This window comes from Oryx dammah, unplaced genomic scaffold (assembly GCF_014754425.2).
Source record: "Oryx dammah isolate SB20612 unplaced genomic scaffold, SCBI_Odam_1.1 HiC_scaffold_8, whole genome shotgun sequence".
In the NCBI taxonomy this organism is placed as follows: Eukaryota; Metazoa; Chordata; class Mammalia; order Artiodactyla; family Bovidae; genus Oryx; species Oryx dammah.
This window is the reverse complement of record NW_024070192.1, coordinates 34,263,678-34,275,505: the sequence shown is the minus strand read 5'-3', so window position 1 is coordinate 34,275,505 and position 11,828 is coordinate 34,263,678. Positions and strand designations below refer to the sequence as shown.

The 11,828-nt window shown below is 43.2% G+C and overlaps 1 protein-coding gene across 1 annotated transcript; it reads left to right on the top strand.

Moving 5' to 3' along the window:
• Positions 1-594: 594 nt before the first annotated feature.
• Positions 595-11,470, top strand: ODF4 (outer dense fiber of sperm tails 4). The gene is given in 6 exon segments (XM_040244440.1): positions 595-842; positions 883-1,165; positions 1,167-1,180; positions 5,123-5,257; positions 5,451-5,636; positions 11,253-11,470. Coding segments are annotated over 6 exon segments (969 nt in total). The 5' UTR covers positions 595-709.
• The last annotated feature ends 358 nt before the right edge of the window (positions 11,471-11,828 follow it).

The window sequence follows — 11,828 nt, the reverse complement described above, 5'->3', positions numbered from 1 at the left end:
CTCACAAGAATTCAAGGGGCTAACTGAGGTCTGGAAGCCACAGTGATCAGGCTGCCTCGGGTGACTCAGATTTATTTTCCTATAGATCAAAAGGCAGCTTAGGAAAATCTCAGACTGTATGACTCTCATGCCCTCTCCTGGTCCTGTGTCTTTCCCCTCTGGTGCTGAAGAAAAAAAAAGGGAAAAAGTAAAAAGAGGGGAAGGGGTGGGAACTGTGGACCAGAAGTGAGTAGAGGTGGGGGAAGTAGGGAGAAGGTTGGTGACACCTGTGGGAGGCATATCCAACCATCTCCCTGGGGATAAGCTCCTCCCCTTCTCCTGCTCCATCCGTGAGTACTTGAGGGTGGGGTTAGGGCAGAGGATGTGGGAAAAGCAAAGGAGACCCTCAGCGACCAGGGCTCTTAGAGGAAGGAGGCATCACACGCACAGGTCTGAGTTGAGGCCCCAGAGGAGCAAGGTTTCCAGAAAAAGTTTGAGCTGAAGATGTGGGCCCCTTCCGCCAGTTGATGCCCCCCCTCCCTCCACAAAGGAATATTCCATGGCAGTTAGGGGCCCTCTCCTGCTGAATGGGCTCTTCTTTTCCAGACGCCAGGTGCTGTGGTGGCCACTGCTCTGCCTGATGAAAATATTTAAATGATGGACAACTGACACTGGCAAGGGAAGGGGGAGATGGGGTGGAGGATAGAAGCAGAGTCAGGGAGTACTCAACATGGCGACAGGGAACATTAGGGATGAATTCCCTGGGTCAAGGGGAGAAAGCGATGAACATCAGAAGCCTGGAAAGGGCTGGGAGGGCTGGAAAGCAGGATGGGGTGGCGGTGAGCCCGGGACAAGAGGAAGGGGTGCAGAACTGTGTCTCCACCCGTGACAGTAACTGGCCAGTGATTAAGGGCCATGGCGTGAAGCTCCACAGGGTTTCTCCGCTGCTCCTGCAGGGCAGGATTACACACAGTTCCCGCTGGATAACGCAGGTGTTGGCCTCAGAGCTCAGCCTGCTCGCCTTCATCCTGCTGGTGGTCATGGTCTTCTCCAAGAAATGGCTGTGCTTTGAGAGGATCCGTTTCTACCAGCACTGGCCCATGAACGTCACCACCAAAATCTACACATCAGTTCACATAATGTCCCTGGGGCTCCTGCATATCTACAAATCCAAGAGCTGTTCCAACTCAGAATGGGAAAGGTGAGACCCTTACTCTCTCATCCCACCCCAAGGACTCCAGCTTGCCTTGGCCTTGACCTCTGTACCCCAGTATTCTTGGCCCTTCCCTCTAGTCAGTCCCACTTTTTTTTTGACCAGTAAGATGGTTCTACTGGCCCTGAGACCCCCCCAGGGATCATTGTTCCTCCTCAGTTGGGCAAACCACTTCTCCTGCCCCAATGGGACGGCTCACAGCCAAGTCTGTCTTTACAGAAATGTTGTGAGGGACTTGGATTCTGGGGGTTTGTGAATCACTCATTAATGACACAGTTCACTATTATCCTGAGAGAAGAGCCCTAGGGGGTTGGGAATTTCCTTCCTCAAGGCTTTTGGACCCAGAGCTTGAGGAGTCCTCGGAATGCTCTCCTGCAGGCCCACGTTCCCACCACTGTTCTTCCCCGGCCACAGGCTTTTGCTCTTCTGGACCAGCTCTGTGTTTCCATCTCTGGTTACCTTGCTCCTTCCTCCTTACCAGAGTTCTTGCAACTACTCCATTTCCTATTCTTGTTAATTTCACCTCTGCTGTTCCCTCACCTCCCAGGTTTGGGTCTCCTTTCTCAACATTTGTGGAAAACCAGAACTTTTTTTTGACTCCTGAATTTCACTTCTTGACCTTATTGACTTTTTTTTTTAAGTTACACAGCCATAGACAACTTCCCTGGCAAACCAGTGGTTAAGCCTTCACCTTCCAGTGCAGGGGTGCAAGTTCCATTCCTGGTCAATGGGAGCTAAGATCCCATATGCCTGGCAGCCAAAAAAACAAAACAGAAAACCAAAGCAATACTGTAACAAATTCAATAAAAGCTTCAAAAAAAAAAAAAAAAAGTTCCACATTAAGAAAAAAAGTTCAGTTCAGTCGCTCAGTTGTGTCAGACTCTTTGCGACCCCATGAATCGCAGCACACCAGGCCTCCCTGTACATCACCAACTCCCGGAGTTCACTCAGACTCACGTCCATTGAGTCAGTGATGCCATCCAACCATCTCATCCTCTGTCGTCCCCTTCTCCTCCTGCCCCCAATCCCTCCCAGCATCAGAGTCTTTTCCAATGAGTCAAAAGTTACACAGCCATTATTTACTTTCATTATGAAAGTGGTGGTGCTTTAGTTGCTGAGTTTTGATTAACTCGAGACCCCCATGAACTGTAACCCTCCAGGCTTCTCAGTCCAAGGGATTTTCCAGGCAAGAATACTGGGTGGGGTGGGGGGCAGGGGCTGCCATTTCTGTCTCTAGGGGATCTTCCAGCCTAGGGATCGAACCTGTGTCTCCTTCATTGCAGGCAGTCTCCTGCATTAGCAGGCAGGTTCTTTACCACTGAATCACCAGGGAAGCCCCACCATGAAAGTAAAACATCCTTATTCCAATAAATATGGGGCAACAAAAGCTATCATTATTTGAAACCTTATTCTATTTGCTTAAGTTAATCCCCTATCAACTCTAAGAGCTAGGGATAATTATTCTCATATTACAGATGAGGAAAATGAGACTCAGGTTACCTTGCTTAAGATCGTAAAGCTATTAGGCTGAACCACAAGACGGGCCAATTTTTGACCTCTTTTCACCTGATCAAATTCATACATAACAACCTAATAATGGCAGGTTTACAATTATAACTCAGATGTGTCTGGCTCAAAAACATAATCAACAACATGAGTTTTTGCTCTATAGGTTACTCAAAGACAGTCACTACTGGATGTTTATTCAGCACTCAATTTTTTTCCAGGCTTCTTTTTTAAAAAAATTGAACACATTTTGAATAATTTTTACATAGTTATATTCATTCTTCATAAACTATTTTATATATTTTAGATTATTTTTATTACTTATTTTGTATTATTTAAAAATTTATGAGATATAATAAACACCCCATATTAAGACTATACTATTCAACTTAATAGATTTATTAATTGTGACTTGACTATCTTATTTATCTATTCTTGGCAAATTTATTTCCAATTTCATACTTAAGAAAAAAAGACCAACAAAGCTTACTAATCATGAAGTTTTCCTGTTTAGTATCTCTGGAATAGATTTCCTAAAGTGGGTTTAATGGACCAAAGAGTATAACTATCATAAGGCTTAAAAAATTTTTTTTCCATGTTGCTTTCAAAAAGTGTGAAAACAATTTATGCTTCCACTAACAATGTACGAAGAGGCTGTTTCATTGTAACTTTCTCAGCAATGACTGTTTATTATTTTTTAAAATTTTATTTTATCAAAGTATAATTGATTTAAAATGTGTTAATTTCTGCTCTATAGCAAAGTGATTCAGTTATACACATACATATTTTTTCATATTCTTTTTAAAGTTATGACTGTTAACTTTAAATACATGAATATATTATTTTTTTAATTTAAAAAGTTGCACAATTATTGTTAGAATGCAGAAAGTTTAAGAAAGAAAATAAAAATCACCTAAAATTTCTTCACACAGATATAATTACCATTGACATTGTAATGGGTTTACTTCTAGTCTTTTGTGTATCTATATAAAATAAATACAAATAAATATATATGTAGCTTTATTTTTGTTTTAACAAATATACATTTTAATTTTTCACAGTTGTAATCATTTTACATGCTCAGTGTTGTAAACTCCACTTTTCAGTGGTAAGCATATTATTTGTATCATAAAATAATTATTCTATAAATATCTATGTTAAAAATTTACTTGATTACATAGTATACGGACACAGTGAAAATTCAAAAAACACAACAGATTAAAGTAAGCCTTCCACCTTCCAGGTTCCCTCCTTAGATTCTATCTGGAGACAATGATCTATCATATCCTGGTTTTTAATGAACACATAATAATCTAATGTGCAGGTATCTTATAACTTAACAGCTCTCTTGTTAGACATATAAATAATTTTGGAAAGAAGATCTCTGTACATAAATTTTGATGCATATCTTGGATTGTTTCTTTAACATAAATTCCAAGAGGATCTATTGCTGGGGCAAAGGGTCTTAAAAATTTAGATATGGGTAGCATCTCTGATCACACATCAGAGATCCTACCAGTGGTGTGTGAAAGCACCTCTTTTCTCTAAATCCTTTCTTACACTAGATATGATCAATTTTGTTTTGATATTTGCTAATTTGATAGACCAAAAAAAATCACATTTAATTTGCAGTTTTTATTGTTGAGTTTCATGTTTTTATTGGACATTGGTATTTTTTTTGAGAACTGCAGTTCAAGTTGCCTGTCCAGCTTCTCCTTTGAGGCATTTGTTTTCATATGGTTGGGGTTATCACACAATCTCCATATCAAGAATCTTTGCCTATTTAATAAGTGAAAATGATGTTTTATTATTGTTATCTCAAATGTGCATTTGTCTGGTTGTTTCCTTGTATTTGCTCATTCGATTATATTTTGTCTTTTGTGAATCTTTAGTTCATCCTGTTTTCTCATTTTCCCTAGACAGTTTTAAGCTGTGGACAAATCACCCAGCTTTTGGGGTGGCCAAGATTACCTTCTGCCTGGCCTTGGGGCTGGGCATCATCCTCACCATCTGGTTGCACCTGCCGTATATACCTGGTCTTCAGAAATTGTCCTTTTTCGGCTGGACTGGGACTGTCATGAGCTTCTGTGAAGGTGCCCTCTAGCTCTGGAAAAGGTCCTTAGTTTCTCCTAACCCACATCTTCCTGGCACTTCTTCCTCTTCCTTTTTTTGGGAGTGGGGTTTGGGTTTGTGGGTGGTGGGAGAACAGAACTAGTAGTTGTTGACTGAGAACTGAGTTCCATCGAATCCTGGTCACTGGTAGGGTGGAGGTGGAGAGGTCAATTCCCGTGAACCTCTGGGACCGTGTGCTCTGTGTGTGCTGATGGAGGTTGTGGTTTGTGACTGTAGTTCAGCAGATGAGGACGAATGCTTTTGGAATTCTCGAGTGAAAATAAGACCTCCTTGCTCCCCTTTGTCTCCTAGCTTTCTTCATTTTCTTCACCCTCATACTGTTCCCTGTTAACGTCTGGCTCTTCGAGTTGAGAAAGAATTTATCAATCCCCCTCTGCTGGAGCTACTTCGTTGGTTGGCTGGTGTTTATCCTATATGTCATCTGTGGTGAGTGGCCCAGAGGACCCTGGGAAGCAGGGAACACAGGTGGGTCGGGGCAGAGAAAGTGTGGAGGGAGAGGGCTGTCAATCCCCAGGGATAGGTTCTTAGGGACTTTTCTTCCCCTTGGCCTCACTTTGCTTGCCACTTGTTCCTCCCAATCTCTGACTTTCCTCTCCCCTTTCTCCTCGTCCTTTCCCAGCAGTCCTCTGCTACTTCAACCATGGAAAGTTCTGGTGTCTGGTTCTGAGCCATCCCGCCAGCAGCAGCAGCAGCAGCAGTTCCAGCTCCGAAAATGAATCTGTGAGTGAGCCGGTTACTTCCAGCACAACTGTCACCCAGGAGGAAGTCCTGGACCCTGAGCAAAAGAAGGCATCTCTGGCTCCAAGTCCTGTTTATTCCTCTAACTCTGCCTCCTCATCCTTCCCCTCTCCAAACACTGAAGTAGGTTGGTCTTCACCACTGCAAGGAATTAGAGAGGGAGGACTTTAGGCCAGCTCTGCACACCTCGTCCTTGTTCCTGCCTTGCCTACACCTTAAATGATGTAGAATAAATTGTCTCTTATTTTTCATGTCCAGCAGTTGTTGAGACAAGACAAGAGCTTGAAGAAGGAGAGGAAGGGAGGATGAACAAGTGTGTTTCCCAGTTCTTTCTGCCGAGGGGCCTTTCGGCACACTTTGGTCCTCAAGCCTGCCCATCTCTCCCCCGAGCAAGCACACTTGTATACAGGCAAACACCTCTGGGAGCTAAACTTCTTTCAACTTTGTTACCTCTGCCCTAACATTTGTTATTAGTAGCTGGAGAGTCATCAGGGGAGAGATATCACTATTGAACTTGATGGTTTACTCACAGTGAAGGGTTCAAAAGCAGAATGACCCAAGGGTAAAGAAGCAGGTTAAACAAGGAGAGCACAATAGAGAGTATGGTTGTGCCCCCAGCAGCAATCCCACCTGTAGTGTCCAGCTCAGATGACTAAGAACTCAAAAAGCCCTGTGTCTCAGTACCACCAGCATCAACTCAAACTGTACCACCACCACCTTCACCAGCTCCTCCACCACCACCTCCACCTCCACCACCTGAAACTCCTCCATCACCACCCCTAACTTTACCTCCCTGACTCTCTGGCTGCTACAGCTTTCTACTCCATCTCCCATGCCCACCACTCTGTAACAACAGGACTGACACAGAGCAAGAAAGGAAAACAGTAGGATCAGGCCCTGTGGTCAAAAGACAAGTCACACATGCGTGCTATAAACCCAGGCTCACAAAGACACGTGGCCTCTGGTTTAGGTAGTGCTGGCCGAGACTGTTGGGATTTGGATATCTTGCACTTTGCTGGCCTTGTATGACTGATCCATATCACGTTATATCCCTCCAGCTAGAGCCCTGATGCCAGTAAGCTGGAGGAGTTCAGGGACAAATTGTGAGTGGATTGGATATGTTAAAAATATGTATGTGTTATTATTGAACCATATCATATCGCTGTTTCAGCAGTTAAATATCGACAATTTCATATGATTCAACCTAATATATATGCAATTTCATATGATTCAATCTAATATATATGCCTGATATCTATTTTATTTGAGCTTTTTTTTTTTTAAAGATTTCTATCTTTACCCTACCTGACTAGCAGCTGTGGAATTTCTAACCTAGCTTCAAGCAAATATTCTGAACAAAGAACCTAATGCAGCGTCTTGACAATTGGGCAGAACAGACATTCCACAAACCCCTACTCAGGGTCCTCCTTACGCTCCTCCCAGGGGTAGCTAGCAAGGGTTTGTGGGAGGATTTATTGAATCAGTCATCCTGGGGAAGGGAAGGGACACAAAACATAGGTGTGTCATGACCACTGCCTTAGAAATAGATAAAATCTAATTAGAGAAAGTGATTCTGTAATTCTGTAGGAGTCATTCACTCAAGTGCCTACAGAGGCTAGGCAGGTAACCTAAATAAATATGGGGGCCACTATTCCAGTCTATATAATTTTCCTCTTTTGATAAAGACCTGGTGTATTATTTATTGCTGGATAACAAATTACCCCCAAATTTAGCCACTTAAAATAATTAATGTTTATTATCTTGCATGGTTTGTGGGGTCAAGAATCTGGGAGCAACTTAGCTGAATTGTTCTTGCTCAGGTTCTCTCATGATGTGACAGTCAGGATGTCAGATGAGTCTTCTGAAGTCTGCTGATGTCATCTGAAGGCTTGACTGGGGCTGGAGGATCCACTTCTAATATGGTTCACTGGTAGGGCTGCTGGCAGGAAGCCTCAGTTCCTTCCCACAAGAGCTTCATGCGCTGCTTCAGGGCTAGCTACCCCCACACAGAGCCACTGAAGAGAGCAACGAGGAGGAAGCTCCAGTGCCTTTTATGACCTAGTCTTGGGAGAAATCCTCCATCACTTTCATCATAGTTCTATTGGTTGGAAGCAAGTCACTAGCTTCACCCCGCACTCAAGGGGAGGGGAGTTAAGATCTACCTATTGAGGGAAAGAGTATCAAGAATTTGTGGGGCAACTTCCTTGGTGGTCCAGTAGTTAAGACTCCATGCTTCCCCTGCAGGTGGCACAGGTTAGATCCCTGGTTGGAGAACAAAGATCCCATATGCCACACAGTGTGTCCAAATTACAAAAAGAGAGAATTTGTGGGTATATTTTAAAGTCACCAGAGTCTGCCTTCAGGTCGTACATTATTTGCATTCCCCCAACAAGCAAAATATGCTCACCTATCCTCAAAGTCTCATCCCATTCCAACATCAATCAGCTGAAACTTTAGTATCTTGCTGTGTTATAAATGATGGAGTTAAGTCCCCCTGGTGAGGTCTTTAAGACCTGTTCCAACTTGGCTGTGGCAATGCCACTTGAGAGGCAAAAGAAATTAGAGGCCCCTATGGGCCCTGGTGGGCTGCCGTCTATGGGGTCGCACAGAGTCGGACACGACTGAAGCGACTTAGCAGCAGCAGCATGGGACATCCTCTGGTGGTCTAGTGGCTAAGACTCCATGCTCCCCATGCAGGGGGCCTGGGTTCAATCCTTGGGTCAGGGAACTAGATCTCACATGCGGCAACTAAGACCCAGGGCAACAACAACAACAACCAAAAATCCCAAACATTAAAAAAAAAAGAAAGAAATTAGAGGTCCTAGAAGAGGGGGACATGGCATGACACATGGGAAGAACACCCTGGGAACAGGCTCAAGTGAGCAGATGGACAGCTGAGAGAGAGAGTGTGAGGACCTGGGGGCAAATGTCATTATTGGGGTCAGGGTGGAGTCCACAAGCAAAAGGCGTGAGGGGATTTACTGGTGCATTTGAGTGTCACTAGGTCACAGAGATGGGGAGGCCCAGAAGAGGAACTTGTGGCAGGAACTAAACCAACCAGACCCCACTGGTACACCTGGTTACCTGGTCACCTGGTGAGGCATCAGGAAAATATGAATGTTCAGAATTTTGCAATACATTTGCCTGCTGTTATGGACTGAGTTTTGTTTTCCCCCAAATTCATGTGTTAAAGCCTTAATTCTCAGTACCTCAGAAAGTGACTATGCTTGGAGACAGGGTCTTTAAAGAGGTGATTAAATTAAAATGAGGTTATAGGGTGGGCCCTACACGAACTGACTGGTATCCTTATAAGAAGAGACTAGGAATAGAGACACCAGGGTTGTGTATGCATAGAAGAAAGACCACATGAAGACACAGAGAAGGTGACCACCAGCAAACCAAGTAGGAAGATCTCAGAAGAAACCAAACCTGTGTATACCTTGATCTTGGCTCTAGTCTCCAGAAGTGTGGGAAAATAAATCTCTGTTGTTTAAACCAGCCAGTATTTGGTCCTTTGTTATGGCAGTCCTAGAAACCAACATGCCATCTAAATCAAGTCCAAGAATAGATGAGGCTCTTTGGATGTTATTCCCTAAGTACATCTCCTGGACACCTGTGAGCTAAAGAGACAAGTGATCATCCCCTGCACACCCAGGATACAAGGGTGGGACAGTCAAAGGATAACAATGGTACACATAACCGTTTAAAAAGGAGGGACATAAGGGACTTCCCTAGTGGTCCATTGGCTAAGACTCCTTGCTCCCACTGCAGGGGGCAAGGGTTCGATCCCTGGCAGGGGAACTAAGATCCCACATGCTGCAATGTGCAGCTGAAAAGAATAAATAAATAAATAATTTAAAAATAAAAAGGAGGGATATGAGAGGCACACAGGAGTCACTGGTTCATAGCAGTTCTGAAATCCAGCTGGGAAAATGTTGAAATCTCCTTGATTAGGACTCAGCCTATCTCTGCCCAGGAGTGAGTCTCCATGAGTCTCTTTTTATTATTTTTTTAAAGATAAAATCCATATACCATAAAATTTACCATTTAAAAGTGTACAAGTTGGTAGTTTTAGTATATTTATGTTGTGCAACCATTACCACTATTCAATTCCAGAACATTTTTACCACTCAAATGACTCTGCATTCCCCGCCCACTCCCTGGCAACTACTAATCTACTTCCTCTGGATTGCCCTATTCTGGGCAATTCAGTTAAATGGAATCATACAATATGTGACCTTCTGTGTCTGGCTTCTTTTATTTAGCATAATGCTGTCAAGGTTTGTTCATATTATAAAGTATGTCACTACTTCATTCTGGTTTATGGCTGAATAATATTTCACTGCATGGATATGATATATTTTATTTATCTATTTGTAAGCAAGATGGACATTTGGGACTTTGGGCTCTCATGCATAATTTTGCTATAAACATGAATATGTACATTTTCATACATAATGTTTTCAGTTTTCTAGGGAATGTAAATAGTGGAATTTCTGGGTCACATGGTAATTTCCACATTAGCAAACGTTGGCAGTGGTGTGGAGTAACAGGAACTCTCCTTCATTGTTGGTGGGAATGCAGAATGGTGCAACCACTTCGGAAGACAGTTTGAAAATTTCTTACCCAACTAAATGTACTGTTACCATATGATCCTGCAGTTACACGCCTAGGTATTTACCCAAATGAACTGAAAACTTATGCCCATACACAAACTTGCATTTAATTATAGCAACTTTATTTATAATTTCCCACAACTGGAAGCAACCTAAATGTCCATCAGTGGGTGAATGGAGGGAATTCTCTGGCGATCCAGTGCTTAGGACCTGGTGCTTTCACTGTCAGGTTCCTGGGTTCAATCCCTGGTCAGGGAACTAAGATCCCACACACAAGTCAAAAAAAAAAAAAAAATACTGTTTGCATGGAATCCTGCTCCTGCAAGCCCAAGAGTTACTGCCTTGTATCCTCCTGTTCATAGGTCCCCAGGCCTAAGGACTGGTCACAGGAAGGCAAAGTTGTCCGCCCTCTTAGTAGGACTCTGACAAAAAATTGGTGGGTGGGGAAGACATAATTTCAAATTTACAGAAAAGTTGTAAGAACAGTACAAAAGTTGCAAGGATAGTACAAAGAATTCCTTTATATTCTTCACCCAGATTTCCCCAAATGTTAATATTACTACATCTGTTTTGTATTTCTTCTTTCTTCCCTCCCTGCCTCTCTCCCTCATTCCCTCTCTCCCCCTCCACACCCTTTTTTTCCCTCTACTGTTTGAGATTAAGTTACAGACATGATGCCCCTTTACCTCCAAATACTTCAATGTCTAGTTCTTAAAAACAAGGTGCATAACCACACCTTGTTTTCCATAACTACAGTGTAAGTCTCAAGATCAGGAAATTCACACTGATATCATAATATAAGCTTCAAATAATATTCAGATTTTGCCAACTGTCCCCATGATGTCCACTATAAAAGAAAATCCTGGATCATGCATCATATTCAGTCGCCACGTCTCTTTCACCCACTTTAACTGGAAGAGTTTCTCAGTCTTTCAATGCTTTCCTAACATTGAGCAGCTATTTTGTAGGATGCCCCTCCATCTGGGTTAGTCCCATGTGTCTTCATAATTACATTCAGGTGATACATTTTTGGTAGAAATGTCACAGAAATGTTGCTGTGTTCTCAGGGCATCATATCGAGAGGCACCGGCACCAGTACCAGTACCAGTACCAACACCGGGATGTTTATTTGATCACCACCTTAAGGTGGTATCTGCCAGGTTTTTCTACTGAGGAGCTGACCAAGTCTACTTCCCCTGCTAGAAGTCCTCTGATGCAACTGAGGCAGAATGGAGACTATTCACTGCTGAACTGCAAACAATCCATCAAAATTCAGCTGAAGTGACTTTTGTGTGGATCCCTCACCGAGCTTCCTTTTACAGAATTCTAAGTCTTTCCTGGGACTTTGATGGTGGTCCAATGGTTAAGACTCCACACTTCCACTGCAGGGAGGCAGGTTTGCTTTCTGGTTGTGGAGCTAAGATCCTGCATGCCACCTGGTACGATCAAAATAATCTGCCTGCCAACACAGGAGACACGGGTCTGATCCCTGATCCAGGATGCCCGTGCTCTGCAACAAGAGAAGACACAGCAATGAGAAGCCTGCATACTGCAACTAAAGAGTGGCCTTCTCTCACTACAAACAGAGGAAAGCCTGTGCAGCAACGAAGACCCAGCACAGCCAAAAGTAAATAAACAAAATT